This window comes from Cervus canadensis, chromosome 12, assembly GCF_019320065.1.
Source record: "Cervus canadensis isolate Bull #8, Minnesota chromosome 12, ASM1932006v1, whole genome shotgun sequence".
Classification (NCBI taxonomy): Eukaryota; Metazoa; Chordata; class Mammalia; order Artiodactyla; family Cervidae; genus Cervus; species Cervus canadensis.
Genome location: NC_057397.1, coordinates 69,262,151 through 69,280,832, shown reverse-complemented (window position 1 = coordinate 69,280,832; position 18,682 = coordinate 69,262,151). Strand labels below are relative to the sequence as shown.

The following is an 18,682-nucleotide window of genomic DNA, read 5'->3' as shown; positions in this document are numbered from 1 at the left end:
ATTAAAGGACACTTACTCCTTGGAAGAAAAGTTATGACCAACCTAGACAGCATATTAAAAAGCAGAGACATTATTTTGCCAACAAAGGTCCGTCTAGTCAAAGCTATGGTTCTTCCAGTAGTCATGTATGGATGTGAGAGTTGGACTATAAAGAAAGCTGAGCGCTGAAGAATTGATGCTTTTGAACTGTGGTGTTGGAGAAGGCTCTTGTGAGTCCCTTGGACTGCAAGGAGATTGAACCAGTCCATCCTAAAGGAAATCAGTCCTGAATATTCACTGGAAGGACTGATGCTGAAGCTGAAGCTCCAATACTTTGGCCACCTGATTCAAAGAACTGGCTCATTTGAAAAGACCCTGATGCTCGGGAAGACTGAAGGCAGGAGGAGAAGGGGATGACAGAGGATGAGATGGTTGGATGGCATCACCAACTCAATGGACATGAGTTTGAATAAACTCTGGGAGTTGGTGATGAACAGGGAGGCCTGTTGTGCTGCAGTCCATGGGCTCGCAAAGAGTCGGACATGACTGAGTGACTGAACTGAAGGATTGGGATCACGAAATCAGTTCCTGAAAATATCTAACTGTCTAAAGTCCTGTTCCACCAGTTTCCCTGGAGCAGAGTGCCTCACTGTCCACCCTGAACTACTTTCAGGGCATGTCAAAGGTCAATAGCTGCAGCAGCACAGAGTTCAATCTCCACAGGGGCAGAGGCCGAATGCCCTTGGCAAGCACCAATCTGCTGTTGACACTATCTATCTGTATATGTTTGTGTATATATATGTACTTAGATTTGAGAACCTCAGATATACTATTAGGTGCTTTATTAAGAACTTTACATATTTTATCTTAATACAACCATTTAAAATAGACATTGTTATTTTGATATTTAGGTTAAAATAAACCCTACATTTCAGAAAGGTTTCTGTGAGCGCACAGATTAAGTTGTAGGTGCATGGGTTACAAACGAGATGTGGCTAAATCTGAAGCCCAAGCTTTTCCTCTTTTCAACCAGTTGCTCAAGGATGCAGTTTCCTTTTGTCCTGATGTGAAGGGAAAAAAGCACAGTAATGATTTAGAAGTTTGTGAAGCCATTATATTCAAATTTTCCTGCTCTGTAATTTCCTAACATTTATTTTCATTCTTCAAAACAGTTAACTATGTCACTAACAAGAAAAAGTCTATTCTTGTAGAGCTGACCTTGAAGCATTTCCTCTGTTAAACAAAAGATAAATGAAAAAAGTAAAACAATTTCCCAATAGACACTAATTACTTTACAAGAAAAAAGTCAAAAATACTTAACTTGATATACCTAAGTATGAGTTTACATAAACCACTTTATTTCCTAAGGAATCATTATTCCTAAGGTGGCATTGCTGTGAAACTGCCATTTATATAACATTTTGTATTTAACAGATATTGTTAACAGCTAACAGTTAACAAATATTATCAACAGGAATCTTGTAGTCTACTAGGTTAATAATATACATTTCAAAATACATATATAATTTACAGACTCTACTGTAGACACTGTGTAACACAATAAATGCTTAAGGCATTTTATTTCTGCATATGTATCAATGCTTCTCCAAAGGACAGAGTCAGCTGTACCTTCTCATTTCTCTATTTATCCTAACAGATTTAGAATTCTTTAGAATAATATTAAAATGTTAGCATTGTGTGTATATATTTATATTCAAGAAATATACTGATTATTTTTTGCTTTCCTATGGTCTTAAATTTAGGAGCTAAGTGAATCTCACCTAAATTTCCTGAAAATATTTAGTATAGAGAAAATATTTTTCTTTTAAATAATTTTGTTGTACTTTAGTTTGATATATAGAAGTATGTGAAGCTTCCTACTTTCATTTTACTATTAAAAGACTGATGTTGCTTTCATAAAGAACAATCACTTTATCTGGGATTTTAACTCCAATTCTGATAGTCAGAATACAATAATGAATTAGGAAATGCAATAATAAATTATGCTTGAGGTATGTTTAAAAGCAAATAACTTAAAAGCCAGACTATAAAGACACCAAATGTCCTGTTTTTTAACAATGTGATTTTTTTCTTATTTTAATTTAAAATACATATATATTTTTTAAAGGATTAAATCACTGATTGCTTCTTGTGACTTGCAAAGAAAATGTCTTAGAATAAAGAGGAAAAGAACAGAAACTTGGGTATCAATCCAGTGGAAACAAAATTGTTAAAGATAACCCTTAAGTGACAATTTGTAAGATCTAATTATCTTCTAAAATTAGAGAAAAATATTTTTAAAGAGAGTGATCTGTTCAGCAATTTAGAGAAAAGATTAGGGAGATCATTGAGGATAGTCTTTAGAAGAAAAGTAAGCAAATATTTATTTACCAAATGGGGTAGGAGTTGTGATAGATGACTTTTACATATGAAATCTCATTTAATCTTTACCCAAATTTTATAACTAGATATTTATCATCATTTTGCCAATAAGGAAGCTGAGCGAGGTTAGATAAGTTGAACAGGAATTTGAGCTTAGATCTGCCCAGTCCTGAGGCCCTGCTACCCACAGTACTCTAAAGCTACTAGATGGATTTAATGGTGGTGGCTCGGATGGTAAAGATTCTGCCTGCACTGTGGGAGACCTGGGTTGGATCCCTGGGTTGGGAAGATCTCCTGGAGAAGGGGATGGCTACCCACTCCAGTATTCTTGCCTGGAGAATCCCATGGACAGAGGAGCATGGCGGGCTATAGTCCATGGGATCACAGAGAGTTGGACGTGACTGAGTGAGTAATCCCTGGAGAATGAAATGGTAACCCACTCCAGTATTCTTGCCTGGAGAATCCCATGGACGGAGGAGCCTGGCGAGGCTACAGTCCACGGGGTCGCAAAGAGTCGGACACAACTGAGCTTTATCATACTTTGAGTGAGTAATATTTTCACTTTCACTCAAAGTTACCACTGGTAGTCTTAAAACCTAGACAGGGTGAAAAGTTGACAAAGTGAGGGAAGGAGCAGAGGAGACGAGGGGAGGAGATCAAGACGAAGCCAGACCAATAAGAGAGAGAAGGTTAAATGTCATTCACAGCATCCTCATATGGTCACCACAGCCTCAACATCCTTGACTGTCATCAGCTGTCTCAGAAACAGCAAAGTAACAGCCTTTGAAAAGAGGCAGTGCTTCCATAACCATGTTGGCACAGTGGGTAACCCCCATACCCTTTCTGGCAATATCTCTCTCTCGAGTCATATCTTGGGATGTGACTCACGTGGAGGTGAGACTCACTTTTCTCCCCTCAATAAAACATTTGAGATGGCCTTTTCCTCTTACCATTCAATTCCTTCTTATTGTCTTACAAATGCTAGGAAAAGTAGGCCTAAACTTAAAAATTAACCCTAGATCATTTTTGTTCTCAGTTCTCTAGTTGTTTGTTCAGTGGCTTTCATACAAATCTTTTTGCTCTATGTCCTAGACTTAAAAGTCAAAAGACACACTTCTTTATTCTCAGGAATATCAAACTTTGAGAAATTTTATTGTAACATATTTGGAAAAAATGTCTTATCAAGAACAGATTTAATGGCAGATATTCTTTATTTGGTATTGCTTATCTTTGATGCCAGAATCTTGTCTCTAATCATTAGATATATTTGTTCTTTGATGTGTTCTTAATTTAATAATTTGTGATGAGAACAGTGATCATGAGAGCAGATAGTTATTGATGATTTATTGAGAATGACAACTTCCTGAGAGAACACATTTTTATGTGCCATCAACTCAATGGAACAGTTAATATTGAATAACAGAGCATTTTGATTTTAATCTCATTGTGAATTATCTTTTTTAGGTGCCATATGTTGTGATGTGTGGCATATATATAAATGTGTGTGTGTATAATTTTTTAGTTCCTAAGTCATGTCCAACTCTTCTGACCCCATGGACTGTAGCCCACCAGGCTCCTCTGTCCATGGGATTTTTCAGGCAAGCATACTGGATTGGGCTGTCATTTCCTTCTCCAGGTGATTACATTATTTCTTTTAAGTCTCATCACAACCCCTTTGGGTGAGGAATGCTTTCTATGTTTAGATAAAGAGATTGAGATGTAGTGTGCTGGGATTTAAGGTGAGGTTTATTGGAGGCTACCATCATCATACTATTCTGAATCACAGCACATACTGCCTTATCCTGTGAAACCAAGGGATTGCTTATGTTGGGTTTTTACTGAGACCTTGTCTCTGTTTGAGTTGGCTCTCTTGATCTATGAGGCTGCATGCCATTTGTTGAGATGTCTACATCTTGTAATGTAGACCCTTTTTCACAAAGTGTCACTTATGATCTGGGGCAAACTAAGGTCTTTAGGTAGTGAGTTGGAATGTTTGCACAGTGCTGCAGTTTGTTTCTTTAATCCCAAACTGCTGCACCCTCTCTGTGGGAACTGGCCTGCCGGTGTGGCTGCATTCTCAGACATGCTGCGCCAAGATAAGAGCATCAGAACTCTTGGCAGAAAGAGAGGAACACGCTGAAAATGATCCTGCATTTCTGTGAGGCCAGGACAATTCTTGGGAAATACCTTTGAACCATATCTGGGTATAGTAGACAGGAATGGTATATTTAGCCATTTTATGGGCCACAGCATGTTGTTGTTTCTGTGCCCTGAATAGAAAGATTAAACCTGGCCCGGAAGGTCTGGGATGGATCTATGTTGAATATGGGATTTGAGCCAAACAAGGAAAGACAAGGGTAGATTGTCTAAGAAGATTGGAGGAGCAAGCATTTCAGCAATGAGTCTCAGATTCAGCAAAGGGTCCCATTTTCCATATGAGCTTATTGAGTTGTTTATCATCTCTTTCATATTCTTCTCAAACTCTAGAATATAGGCATTATCACCCTCATTTTTTTTTTTAAAGCAGAGACATTACTTTGCCAACAAAGGTCCGTATAGTCAAAGCTTTTCCAGTAGTCATGTATGGATGTGAGATTTGGACTATAAAGAAAGATGAGCACTGAAGAATAGATGCTTTTGAACTGTGGTGTTGGAGAAGACTCTTGAGAGTCCCTTGGACTGAGATCAAACCAGTCCTTCCTAAAGAAATCACCCTGAAGAACTGATGCTGAAGCTGAAGCTCCACAACTTTGGCCATCTGATGCAAAGAGCTGACTCATTAGAAAAAACCCTGATGCTGAGAAAGATTGAAGGCAGGAGGAGAAGGGGATGACAGAGGATGAGATGACTGGATAGCATCACCGACTCAATGGACATGAGTTTGAGCAAGCTCTGGGAGACGGTGAAGGACAGCAAAGCCTGGAGTGCTGTGGTCCATGGGGTCGCAAAGAGTTGGGCATGACTTAGTGACTGAACAAGGGCAACAGCAACAGCCTATTTTATGGATGAGGCGATTTAGACTCAGAGTAATGTACTTTATGCTGCGATAGTGATAAATGGAGGAGCTGGATTCAAGTCCAGACTAGGACCTTTATCCCTGTCCTGCATTCTCTATATAGGTCTGCAGAGAGGTGGGAAAACATATGGCCTAGGAGGGAATAGCAAGTAGATGGTGTGGCTGTGCAAGAAATGTGCAAGAAATATGTGTGTATAAAGGTGAGTTCTGTTTATTCCAGAGTGAAGGGTGGAGTAGTGGGGATGCAGAAGAGAGTGCTTCTAATAGATCTGTTTTGGTTTTACAAGGTAGATTCACCTTTAATGGTGGAATACAATAATGTTTATTCAGTCTGATACTAACAGAAGACTCCCTTTCCCTTTTTAGGCACTTTCGCCTTGACATCCTTAATATCAGCTAATGCAGTGGAACGACTTGTCCCTCTGAGCAGTCAGAACCTCACCACACACAGTAACACAAGTGTACTGGGATTATCTGACTTTGAGATGCAAAGGATCAGTGTTGCTGCCGCTGTTTCCTTTCTGGGTGGTGTGATTCAGGTAAGTATACTGAAACTGGTGAATAAAGAAAGGGAGAGAGTGGCCAGGAAAAGGAAATTGGTGCTTTATTAAACTTTTCTCTTCAATTGAATTTTTCTTCCAGTTTTATTGAGATAATTGCCACAACACTGTATAAACTTAGGGTGTACAGAAAAATTATTTGATATACATACATCATGAAATTTAAGTTTCATGAACATCCATGGTGGCTCAGCTGGTAAAGAATCCACTTGCAATGCAGGAGACTTGGGTTCGATCCCTGGGTTGGGAAGATCCCCTGGAGAAGGGAAAGGCTACCCACTCCAGTATTCTGGCCTGGAGAATTCCATGGACTGTATAGTCCATGGGGTCGCAAAGAGTCTGACACAACTGAATGACTTTCACTTTCAATTAGAGCAATGAGGTGTTGATTTCAAGGCAAGGTGGAACCATTTAAAATGCCTGTATCAGTTAGTATTTTTGCTGGGGAATCAAGCACTTGATAAAAATTATGGCACTTTAAAGCCAAAACTATTTTTCTCTTTTCTCTGTAGCTTTTATTATCCTCTATAATGGGCACTTTGCCTTTTTTCCTTTTTCCAAGAACTTAAAGTGGTCTGGGATTACTTTTGGAAAATTTCCCAAGCTTTTTTTTTCTAAAGCAACCACTGGACAAGATTTCTGCCCCAGAGGACATGGAGATATATAGCTCTTTTGACAGTTACACAAGCATGGGGTGACATAGCTGGAGGTATTTAGTGACAGAGCCTTTTATTATTGTACTGGTATATTCTGGAAACACAGTCTTACATCTAAAGGACGGTAAGAACAACTGCATACCCAAATAAGAGATTCTCCACTTACTTTTGATTTTGTACTAGACATTTTTTTGCACCTTTTAAATAAAGGGATCATGAGTATAGAAAGGATTTAAGATGTTAACTAGTTTAACCTGCCTGTTCAACAGATCATTCTTAACTCTTTCCAGAAAAATCAGTTTTATTCTATTGTAATGCTGGGGGAGGACAATCTAAAGTTCCTTTTGACGATGTTTCACTGTTTCACAACCATTATAGACGAGAAGCCATTACTGTTTAAATCTTTCCAGCCGTGCGCCCACCTAGTAAAGCAAGATGCAATTCACTTAATAAAATTAGAATTAAAAGCCTTAAAATTATAAATTGAAAATTCCTCACATTAAAAATAGTAATTATATTCATTACCCTACTATGTGCTAAGCTCTGTTCTAAGCATGTATTCATATATTCAACCTCTGTCAGTATTGTATGAAATAAATATTTGTCTTCCCATTATACTGATGAAGATACTGAGAAGTAAAGCAACTTATTTAGAATCTCATAATTAGCAACTGGCAGGGTAGGAGTTGAACTAAAAAATAGAGTCTCTGAAGTGCGGTGCTGCACAGCTTTTTAAACTAACATTGCGAAAGGAAGCAAGGAAACTCAGTCCACCACCTTTTCAAGCCAGACCCCGTGCTAGTGTCTCCCACACTTTATCCCCTTGACAATAGCAGCAACCGTGTTTTAGGCGTGATTCGTCTGGTGGGGCCATGTCCTTGGTTATATAACTGTGTGTCTGTCATTCTTGAGACCTTCAGGGTCTTTCTCACACCACTTACATGACACCGCTTGTACTTCTTTCAAGGCTCAGCTCAAATATAATCATCTCAGAGAAATATTCATTGACATCTCTGGACTTCCTCTAGAAGACTTTGGACCTGACTTACATGTTAGGACTTCTCAATCTACCAGAAAATATTTTCCTCTAGAAGACTTTGGACCTGACTTACATGTTAGGACTTCTCAATCTACCAGAAAATATTTTCCGGGTATTTGCCTCTCTACCTGGAATTAGTCTCTAGAATTGTTGAACTCTATAATTCTAAGAGCTGGTACAGAATAAATGTGAGTTGAATCACTTGAATAAGAATAAAGTCAACTAGATTTTAGTAGCACTATTGTGTCAAATAGGCAAAATTAAATTGAGATTTTATTTTTGTGTCTTCTAGTTTATCATTTTCTCTCTCCACCCCCCACCAGAAGAATAGGGAATGGGTGAATATCTGCTTAAATTGTAACACAATTCCTAATGAAAAGGAGTAAAAAAAAAAATGTATATAATTTTTTACTTTGGTCATCGATTTTGTCAGATCCACCTAGCTAAAAGGTGAAGACTTTTTCAATGAAATCTCCCACCTCTTCTTACAACTATCCCCCAGCCAATGCCTGAAGAAAAATAAAAATGCAACCACTCCTACAACTCCCCCACTCCTCCGTGTCTTTTAATAATATTGTGCTCCAATCATCCCATTTTAAAACTTAGTTGTTTTCTTTAGCTAGGGCAGAATTCCTTTCCTATAGCGTGCACGCACAGTCACTAAGTTGTGTCCGACTCTTTGGACTATAGCCTGCCAGGTTCTTCTGTCCATGGGATTTTTCAGGCAAGAATACTGGAATGGGTTGCCACTTCCTACTCCAGCGACTATTCCTGATCCAGGGATCGAGCCTGTGTCTCCTACATTGCAGGCAGATTCTTTAACTGCTGAGCCATCGGGGAAGCCCAGTGGAAGGCTGAAGAGTCAAATTGTTGTCCATCCCTCACAGTTCTGAGTCTCACTGCCTCTGACATTAGAGGCTATTTTCTTTTCTACAAAAGTCTGAAAACTGAGAAGATTATGGTGCTGCCTTCAACCATGCAATTCCAAATAAAAATAATTCTTAAGCAGTGAATTTCTACTATATTCTGTAATAAAAAATAAAATATGAATTGTGGTGGTTTCCTAAACATATGATAAGTTTACCTACTGAATGATCCACTATTTGTCTCGGATCTGTTGCCCATTCCTGCTATGTCCAATGTAGGTGCTTTCGTCTCTTTTACTCTTGCTACTCCTCTCAGGAGGAGAAGGGGGTGACAGAGGATGAGATGGTTGGATGGCATCATCGACACAGTGGACATGAGTTTGAGTAAGTGCCGGGAGATAGTGAAGGACAGGGAGGCCTGGCATGCTGCAGTCCATGGGGTCTCAAAGAGTCAGACAGGACTGAGTGACTGAACTACAACTGCTCTTATACTAACCTTTTAAGCAGCCAGTGGTTTCACATTCTATCATCAGACTCACGCTACCAAAGTGCAACTTGATTTTTGAGCCAGCGGGCAACAGTGATGTCATTGCTGAGTCCTTTCAATGAGTATTCAGGGATGGTTTCCCTCAGGAAAGTGGGCAGCATACTTGTTTGCAAAATTAGATGTTCAATAAATGTAGGGAAGAGTGATGTCACTCACACTTGGAAAACTCTTCTTTTCACTACATTTTGTTGTTATTGTTCACTCAGTCATGTCTGACTCTTTGCAACCCCATGAACTGCAGCACACCAGGCTTCCCTGTCCTTCATTACCTACCAGAGTTTGCTCAAACTCACGTCCATTGGGTCGGTGATGCCATCCAACCATCTCATCCTCTGTTGCTCCCTTCTCCTCATGCCTTCAATCTTTCCCAGCATCAGGGAAAGCATCACTGCTTCTAAACTGCTTTATACTGTGACTTCAAAATGGCTTGTTTTAATGTTATTATTACCTTTTGGCTAGTTGTGCTTCTTCTAAACTAACAATGCTGTGTCTTCCGTACATAGTCTGTGCTGTTCTGCTTTATATGCGTATTCTTCCCTCTTTTTGGAATTCTTTCGAATAGCGTCTTTCTTCTTGGATTCCTTAGGGGTCAAGATATAATTATATTCCTGTCTAGCAGTATTGCATTCTCCTTCTGAAAAACTAGTGGCACATTTTCTGTTCCTCTCTTTTATATGTGTGCAGGTTTGTCTTGGTGTGGTTATCTGCACAATCATGTCTCTGAAACCCAGCTGCTTAGAGCTTCTCCTAGAGTCCCTATTTTCCCCTGTCCCTGTGTATGTGGAACTTGGAAACTCGTATTGAACAACGCATGCAGTTGGAGAAATACAGACTTACCTGAGGTTCCTGTGAGAGAGGTAGAGGAGGTTTTCTTCTCTTTTTCATTTTTTTTTTTAAACAAATTCCTTGATTTAGAATTTTTTTAAGTAAAGTTGCAAAGATAGTAAACAGTTGCCACGTATCCTAAGCACCCACAGTTTCCCCTATTATTGATATCTACATTAGTCACAACTAACATATCAGATTATATACACTGCATACATTGTAATCATACATTATAATGAGATTTCCTTAGATTTTACCTGATGTTTTCTGTTCCAGAATCCCATCTGGTGCACCACTTTACATTTAGTTGTCTTGTCTCGTGGTAGGGTCCTCTTACCTGTTAAAATGTCTGAGACTTTTCTTGTTTGTGATGATCTTGACAGTTTTGAGGACTATTGGTCAATAGTCTCTAGAATGTCCCTTAACGGGGGCAATTTGTCTGATGTTTTTCTCATGATTAAACTGGGGTTGTGGGTTTTGGAGAGAAAGATGAGAGAGATAGAGTGATATTCTCATCACATCTTATTAGGAGTACAGACTATCAACTTAATGTACTACTTTTAATGTTAACCTGGATCACCAGGCTGGACTAGTGTTAATTTGTCAGGTTTCTTCAAATTACTCTATTTTCCACTTTTCCAAACTGCAGTTTTTGGAAAGAAGTCAATATGCACAGCCCACTCTTAAGATATGGGAGTTATGTTAAAGAAAAGTTAAGATAAAGAGTGGGGAGTATCTACATAAATTACTGGAATTCTTCTCAACAGGAGTTTCCCAACTCTCTCATTTTAAAATGTAATCAATCATTTATATCAGTATGGACTCAGGGTTATTTATTTTATCCTTTGGGTTATAATTCAGTACAGCTTTATTTATGTTGTTCTTCACGTTGTGCTGGCTTTGAGCATTGGGAGCTTTTTTTCAGTTGGCTTTTATGTCCCTCCTTGATATGCTCTCATTTATTTATTTGTTAGTTATTTTTGGAGCTCTTTTTTATTTCCTGGCACTACAAGATGATCTAGGCTCATGGTATATATTTGCTACCTTAGTCATAGAATCAGTCATATTTCTAAGGAGATCTGATTTCTTTTGTTGGAGAATGCTATTAGAAATTAAGATTTATGTGCTGGGTGTGCTCTTTGCCACAGAGGTGTTGTTACTTCTAAGCTATTTCAGCTGACACAAGCAAGGAAATATATATATATGTGTATCAACTAAAAGGCTTCCCTGGTGGCTCAGATGGCAAAGAATCTACCTGTAATGCAGGAGACTTGGGTTCAATCCCTGGGTCAGGAAGATCCCGTGGAGAAGAGAATGGCTACCCACTTCTGTATTCTTGCCTGGATCCCATGGCCAGAGGAGCCTGGGGGACTACAGTCCATAGAGTCACAAGGAGTCAGACATGACTGAGTGATTAACACTTTCACTTCATGTCAACCTATGTATGTAAACATATCTCTCTAATTTCTAAATATTTCCATCTATATCTGTGTTAAAATAAACATGATTTCCTACTGATGTCTGCAATTCTTATCCCTTCCATACTGATCATTCTAATCTTCTCCCCTTGCTTGCAGTAGATTTCTTCAATAGTGAGAAATCTGGCTCCCACCACCTACTAACCATTTATTTCATTTTTCAGTCCCAGTGTATACTTATAGTGGTTTCAGAATTATTAACTTCTAGACCCATGGGAATTAACTTTACCAACTCAAGGACAGTATCTTTATTACCTTTGGTTTGACATACTTTGGGCTTCCCTGGTGGCTCAGATGGTGAAGAATCTGCCTGCAATGTGGGAGACCTGGGTTCGATCCCTGGGTTGAGAAGAAGGGAACGGCTACTCACTCCAGTATTCTAGCTTGGAGAATTCCATGGATTATACAGTCCATGGGGTCGCAAAGAGTTGAATACAACTGAACAACTTTCACTTTCACTTTACATACTTCACTCATTTCCAGAGTTATTCATGTGAGCACATTTTTTGCATCCCTTTCAGTGAGGTTTTTTCATACCTTTAACTAATCTGAAAAGTCTATATGTTGTATGAGTCCATTTAAATGCTACTTAGGAAAAGCAAACATATAAAGATAGTAAATGCAGCTTTGGTTGTCAGATTCTTTGTCACATTCTGCAATCCACCCTGGGACCTCCCAACCTCCAAATAATTTTCTAAAAAATAAGGTTCATGGGTTTTGATAAATGTGCTATCATATATCCACCATTACAGTATTGTACCGAGTAGTTTCACCATTCTAAAAAATTCCCTGTGTTTCACCTATTATATATTTTCCAAGCCCCAGCAGCTACTGATCTGCTTACTGTCTTTTTAGTTTTGCCTTTTCTAGAATGTTGTGTAATGGAATCATGCAATAAGTCATTGCATGACTTGATAGGCCATTCCTTTTTATAACTGAATAGCATGGAGGCAGGCTTTATCTTCTGACTTCCATAGCACGTAACTTCACAGAATACAACTTCACAGGTACCCTTTTGACGTTTTTCCTCTATTCTCTGGTCACAGAGTTTTTTTCCTGCCATATCCCTGTGCAGCACTCAGCTGTTCCATTGTTGTTTAGTTGCGAAGTCATGGTGAACTCTTGCGGCTCATGAACTGTCACCCTCTAGTCTCCTTCTGCCCGTGGGATTTCCCAGGCGAGAATACTGGAGTGGGTTGCCATTTCCTTCTCCAGGGGATCTTCCCCGCCCAGGGATTGAATCCATGTCTCCTGCAATGGATTCAGGAAGGTTCTTTACCACTAAACCACAGGGAAAGCCAACTGATCCATTATCATGAGCAATTTAGCTCTCTTCCCCAAGTCTGCATGCAATACTCAGTAGAGAACAAAGGGCTTTGAGGGTTTTAGCTCCCATTCAACTTCTTAGTCTTTACCTTCCTAGCAACAGCTACGTTGCAGTTCTTTACACTTCTGGTTAACGTTCCCTGCTCCCAACATCAACACTTTGCCTCACTTTATAAGGTTTTTCAAAGGAACTGTGTCTTTATCTCTGTATTCTGCAACAATATTGTGCCTTGACCCTAGCAGGTATTCAATAAATATGCATTGAACAAACAAATAAATGATTTGGTATAATTATACAGACTGCAAACTGATAAAACCTGAAATGCATGCAGTATTTCATCCACTTGGTCAGTGTAGTTGTTTGATATGAACTCTTTTCTTTTTTCACTACTTGAAGGCCTCTTGCAAAAAATGGCTTGAGATCTGAGATACATTCAATTTATATAGAACACATGGTGTTTATAAGAGCATTACCAAATAGTATCATGCTTGTGGACCTTGATAATGTGTGTCAGGGGTTTTCAGCATTAGCGCAGAATATCAACATTACTACAAACAGCTGAAATATATTGTATGAAATTAATTTTCTCAGGAAATGTTGCATGGGCAAATTTTGGGAGTTGGCTAGCCAGATTATAATTATTATCATCCCCATTATTAGTCAAAGGAACAGATGTGGCTGTTTATTAAGTCATTAACCTAACATGTTTTTTAACATTGGCATAAAATTTAAGTATTAGGCCTCCAAGCAAAATATTCTAGAAGGATCCTCATTTTACATACTTAAGTTCCAGGATAATCTTGGAAACTGCAATTCCACCTGTGGATACCTCTTACAAAGCCTGTGTGTTACAGGTACTTGCTGCCTTCAGCTTGTGTACCTCAGCCTCTGTATACTAGAACCCTCATTTTGATGTGAACGAACTATTGAAACGTGGGTGGTGAGGAAAGAGATGTTTTTAAATTTCTCCTTCTTCTCTTTCTCCTCCTATCCCTCTTTTTTCTTCTTAAAATGTCTGCCCTTGTCTTGGATTATGGAGAATGTTGTCATCAAGAAGAAAGTAATTTCTCTTTAGTTAAATCTCACATGTTTGCAACCATCCTTCACATACACAATATTTTGTATCAGAAAGGAGGTCTTAGGGGAGTTGGTGAACTTTCAAGAGTCAAGAATTCTTCATTTTAGGAATTTATCCGTTACTGGGAAAGTTTTTTTCTAAAGAATAAAAATGTGTACAAGAAGTATATTGCAAAAATACATGGGGTCTTTGGATAACTTTTACAGATTACCCCAATCTTTTTGGTTTATATTGTAAGGTAGGTACATGTATTTTCAAGATTTGAAATGGCTGAGCCCTTCATATTTTGAACTTTTCCTATATCCTTCTATTTGTAGCAATCTGGTTGTGGAAATGACACAGAAGTTTTTACTAGAAGATAGTGGTTAGCTGGAGGTGGCTGGCGTGTTACTTATGGTTAGGTGACCTTTGTTTCTCAGGCATGAGAAGATACTAACCCCTCTTAGTAGGTGGTGGGTAGGAAACAAGTAAAAACCAGAATGTAAAATGGGGACGATCTCTACACGTCCTCTCAAAGGAATTTGCTTCTCAAAACAAATGAAAATAAGGTTTCTTTGCATACAAATAAGAACTTTCTGACACTCCACATATGTGTCAAGTTCCATATAGGGAAGCAGGCTTCCAATTTCAAAGATTTGGATCACTTGTATGCTGCATTTCAGTGAATGAAAATTCAACTCTCTGGTGTTCATTTTGCCTCAATAATATGCTAGTTTCATCCTCATGGCCTGTAAGAATTAGTGTCATAATTTGGAGCGAACTAATAGAAAGATACTTGGGAAAAATTGGTTCCATATTTTTCTTAACTAATTGTGTTTTTAGGATGAAAAAATCAAAAGACTATGAATCGGTGTGTTCCACTTGTACCTACACCATTGATTGATTGGGTATTTCCCTTGGGACATTTCTATTTGACAAACTGACACAGTTTCTGAACCAAAAAATGTTGGTAATAGAAGCTGCTGCTCTGGTTTCATTTTTTGGTGGAAGAATTGCCTAATTTCTGTGTTGGCAACCTGTATTGTTTTCTTTACTACATATTGAATAAAAAAGGGGGGGATAAATGCAATTTATAAATAAATTATTTTAATTTATTAATAAATGCAAGCAATTCAAATGCATTTCTTTCTGCACTGATAAATTCTTTCATGCTCTCTAGAGTTGGAAAATATGGTGTGGCTCTTTCTACATTTTCAAATCTAGTGGCTAGTTTTCCATGCTATGTAAATATATATGGCACCTTATGACATTCTAGGTACAACACACATGTTGCATATTTTAGGGGTCTCAAAACTCTTTCATATGTTATTTCACACTCTCAACAATTCTGAAAAATCAATAGAGCAGACATCATTCTCATTTTTTATAGATGATGAGGCTTGGAAAATTTTAACAGATATTCTATAGGCAGAAAACTAGGATACGGTAAAGTCAGAATCAGAACTCAAGTTTTCAGATTTGAGCTCAGAAAACTCCATGCTAAATACAAGTTTAGAGTATTATTGTTTCTGGTCAAGGAGTATTGTGATGTGAAGGAAATGATATATTTTTCAGTGTATTCTCTGGGAGTATTTAGCACTTTATACTTCTCATTTTTATTACTGTGGCATCTTGATAGAAGGAGATTTCATTGCTATTCTTTCCCTTGATTTCTTTAATACTTAATCTTATTTTCCAGCAAGAATTTTAAGACCTGACCTAAATATTATAATTAACACATTAAGGAAGATATGTCAGCATAACTCACTTTGTGTTCCCTTTTTCAGTGTGAATACTAATGAATATAATTTAATGTTACTTTCAAAATGGCAAATTTCTATGACAGTTTACATGGATATAGTGGATGTAGTCAGAGAGTGGGCCATCTGAGTTCTTTCTCTTTACTGATCATTGCAGTGTTAACAGTGAGAAAAGAGATTTGATTTTTGCTGTCATCTTTGCCCAGTAGAACTCAATGCACAGCTTCTGCTCAGATGAGATGATTTTGTCTGGTCATGAAACAGTTTTGCAATGGAGCATAATGTTATGAGCAGAAAGGAAAAGTTTTTAGAAAATGACTTTCCTATTATTGATTTCTGAGTTTCTTAAGGCATATTCCTTAAACCTATCTCTGTCTTTTCCTCTTCTCCATAAACACTGATGTCTTCTTATTAATATATGCCCTTTATAGCTACTTGACAGAGTATCTTGTCAAAACAGTATGTTTCCATTTCTTAAAACCTGGCATAAACTCAAGAAATGGACTTTTCTCCTCAGTGCTTTTGAATTTTAAGCCTATTGGGTATAAAGTCATGAATTATGTCCTTTGGACTTTTAAAAAAATTATAGATATGATAATGCAAGTTTTATTTTTACCCCACAGACTCCAATATATTAACTGATTTGAACATATTTCCTTTCTTGTAATGGGCATTATTAGGAAAAGAGAAAAAAAATCAATGTTCAAAAAATAACTGTGTTAACTTTAATTGAAAGACTTGTAATTGTACCCCAAAACATTTGGAAAGTCTTGGAACCTACTAATGTTCTAAAGAAACCTCAGTCTGTTGAATGAATGAAATTTAAGGAGCACATTTCTCATCATTTCTCCGTGTCTGTGTGTTGAAAATGAAAATGTGTCAGACATGAAACCCTCTAGGAAGCCTGGGAAGTCTCACCTTTCTTTGTCCTCTCAGGTGGCCATGTTTGTGCTCCAGCTGGGCAGCGCCACCTTCCTGATTACAGAGCCTGTGGTCAGTGCAATGACAACAGGGGCGGCCACTCATGTCGTGACTTCACAAGCCAAATATCTCTTGGGAATGAAAATGCCATATATATCTGGACCACTTGGATTCTTTTATGTGAGTTTTCCCCTGTACCTTTGTTCATATATTTGGGGCATGTGTGTTTCACATAGTAAAATTTGGTTAATTATGATGCTGAGATTTTTTCAGTTTTAAAGCAACTTGGGTTTAAATAAAATCTTTTAGGATATTTAAATGTGATTGAGGCTATGAGACTAGTTTATGAGTGAAACCTACTAATTATGGAGCAATTCTTTGTAACACACAATTAAACAGTATAATTTGGGAACATGGTTGAAAAAATATAGCTTGAATTTTTTTGTTGCTAACTGCTAATGGAAGCCGCATCAGGCTTGTGACCCAGTGTAACAATAGTATACCCTACCACACTCTTTCAGTATAGTGAACCCAGGTATAGATCATATCCGTTCAGTTCAGTCACTCAGTCATGTCCAACTCTTTGCAACCGCATGGACTGCAGCACGCTAGGCTTTCCTGTCCATCACCAACTCTTGGAGCTTGATCAAACTCATGTCCATCAAGTCAGTGATGCCACCCAGCCATCTCATACCCTGGGGTCCCCTTCTCCTCCTACCTTTAATCTTTCCCAGCATCAGGGTCTTTTCTAATGAGTCAGTTCTTCACATCAAGTGGCCAAAGTATTGGAGCTTCAGCTTCAGCATCAGTCCTTCCAATGAATATTCAGGACTGGTTTCCTTTAGGATGGACTGGTTGGATTTCCCTACAGTCCAAGGAACTCTCAAGAGTTTTTCTCAACACCACAGCTAAAAAGCATCAATTCTTTGTCGCTCAGCTTTCTTTATAGCCCAAATCTCACATCCATACATGACTACTGGAAAAACCATAGCTTTGACTAGATGGACCTTTGTTGGCAAAGTAACGTCTCTGCTTTTTAATATGCTGTCTAGGTTGGTCATAGCTTTTCTTCCAAGAGCAGCATCTTTTAATTTCATGGGTGCAGTCACCATCTGCAGCGATTTTGGAGCCCCCCCAAATAAAGTCAGCCACTGTTTCCATTGTTTCCCCATCTATTTGCCAAGAAGTGATGGGACTGGTTACCATAATCTTAGTTTTTTGAGTGTTGAGTTTTAAACCAACTTTTTCACTCTCCTCTTTCACTTTCATTAAGAGGTTCTTCAGTTCCTTTTCACTTTCTGCCATAAGGGTGGTGTCATCTGCTTATCTGAGGTTATTGATATTTCTCCCGGCAATCTGGATTCCAGCTTGTGCTCCATCCAGCCTGGCATTTTGCATGATGTACTCTGCACAGAAGTTAAATAAGCAGGGTGACAATATACAGCCTTGACATACTCCTTTTCCTATTTGGAACCAGTCTGTTGTTCCATGTTCTGTTCTAAATGTTGCTTCTTGACCTGCATACAGATTTTTCAGGAGGCAGGTAAAGTGGTCTGGTATTTTCATCTCTTTAAGAATTTTCCTTGGCTTGTTGTGATCGACACAGTCAAAGGCTTTAGCATAGTCAATGAAGCAGAAGTAGATCTTTTTCTGGAATTCTCTTGCATTTTCTATGATCCAATGGATGTTGGCAATTTGATCTCTGGCTCTTCTGCCGTTTCTAAATCCAGCCTTGAACATCTGGAATTTCTCAGTTCACATACTGTTGAAGTCTTGCTTGGGCAGAAGAGTCTGAAATGCAGTACTTGGGTGCAACCTTAAAAATGATCTCTGTTCATTTCCAAGGCAAACTATTCAATATCACAGTAATCCAAGTCTATGCCCCAACCACTAATGTTGAAGAAGCTGAAGTTGAACGGTTCTATGAAGACCTACAAGACCTTCAAGAACTAAAGGACATCCCAAAAAGGATGTCCTTTTCATTACATGGGACTGGAATGCAAAAGTAGGAAGTCAAGAGATACCTGTAGTAACAGGCAAATTTGGCCTTGGAGTACAAAATGAAGCAGGGCAAAGGCTAACAGTTTTGCCAAGAGAACACATTATTCATAGCAAATCTCTTCCAACAACAGAAGAGAAGACTCTGCACATGGACATCACCAGATGGTCAATACCGAAATCAGATTGATTATATTCTTTGCAGCTGAAGATGGAGAAGCTCTATATAGTCAGCAAAAACATGACTGGGAACTGACTGTGGCTCAGATCA

The 18,682-nt window shown here is 38.3% G+C and overlaps 1 protein-coding gene across 3 annotated transcripts in view; it reads left to right on the top strand.

Annotated features, from left to right (window-relative positions):
- Positions 1–18,682, top strand: part of SLC26A7 (solute carrier family 26 member 7) — a 159,089-nt gene that overhangs the window by 25,218 nt on the left and 115,189 nt on the right. For 2 of the 3 annotated variants that reach the window (XM_043483257.1, XM_043483260.1), the window contains exons 3-4: positions 5,744–5,916; positions 16,429–16,593. In XM_043483257.1, the coding sequence (XP_043339192.1) occupies positions 5,744–5,916; positions 16,429–16,593 (338 nt within the window). The remainder of the gene's footprint in view (positions 1–5,743; positions 5,917–16,428; positions 16,594–18,682) is intronic. The other variant, XM_043483258.1, reaches the window with a different exon arrangement.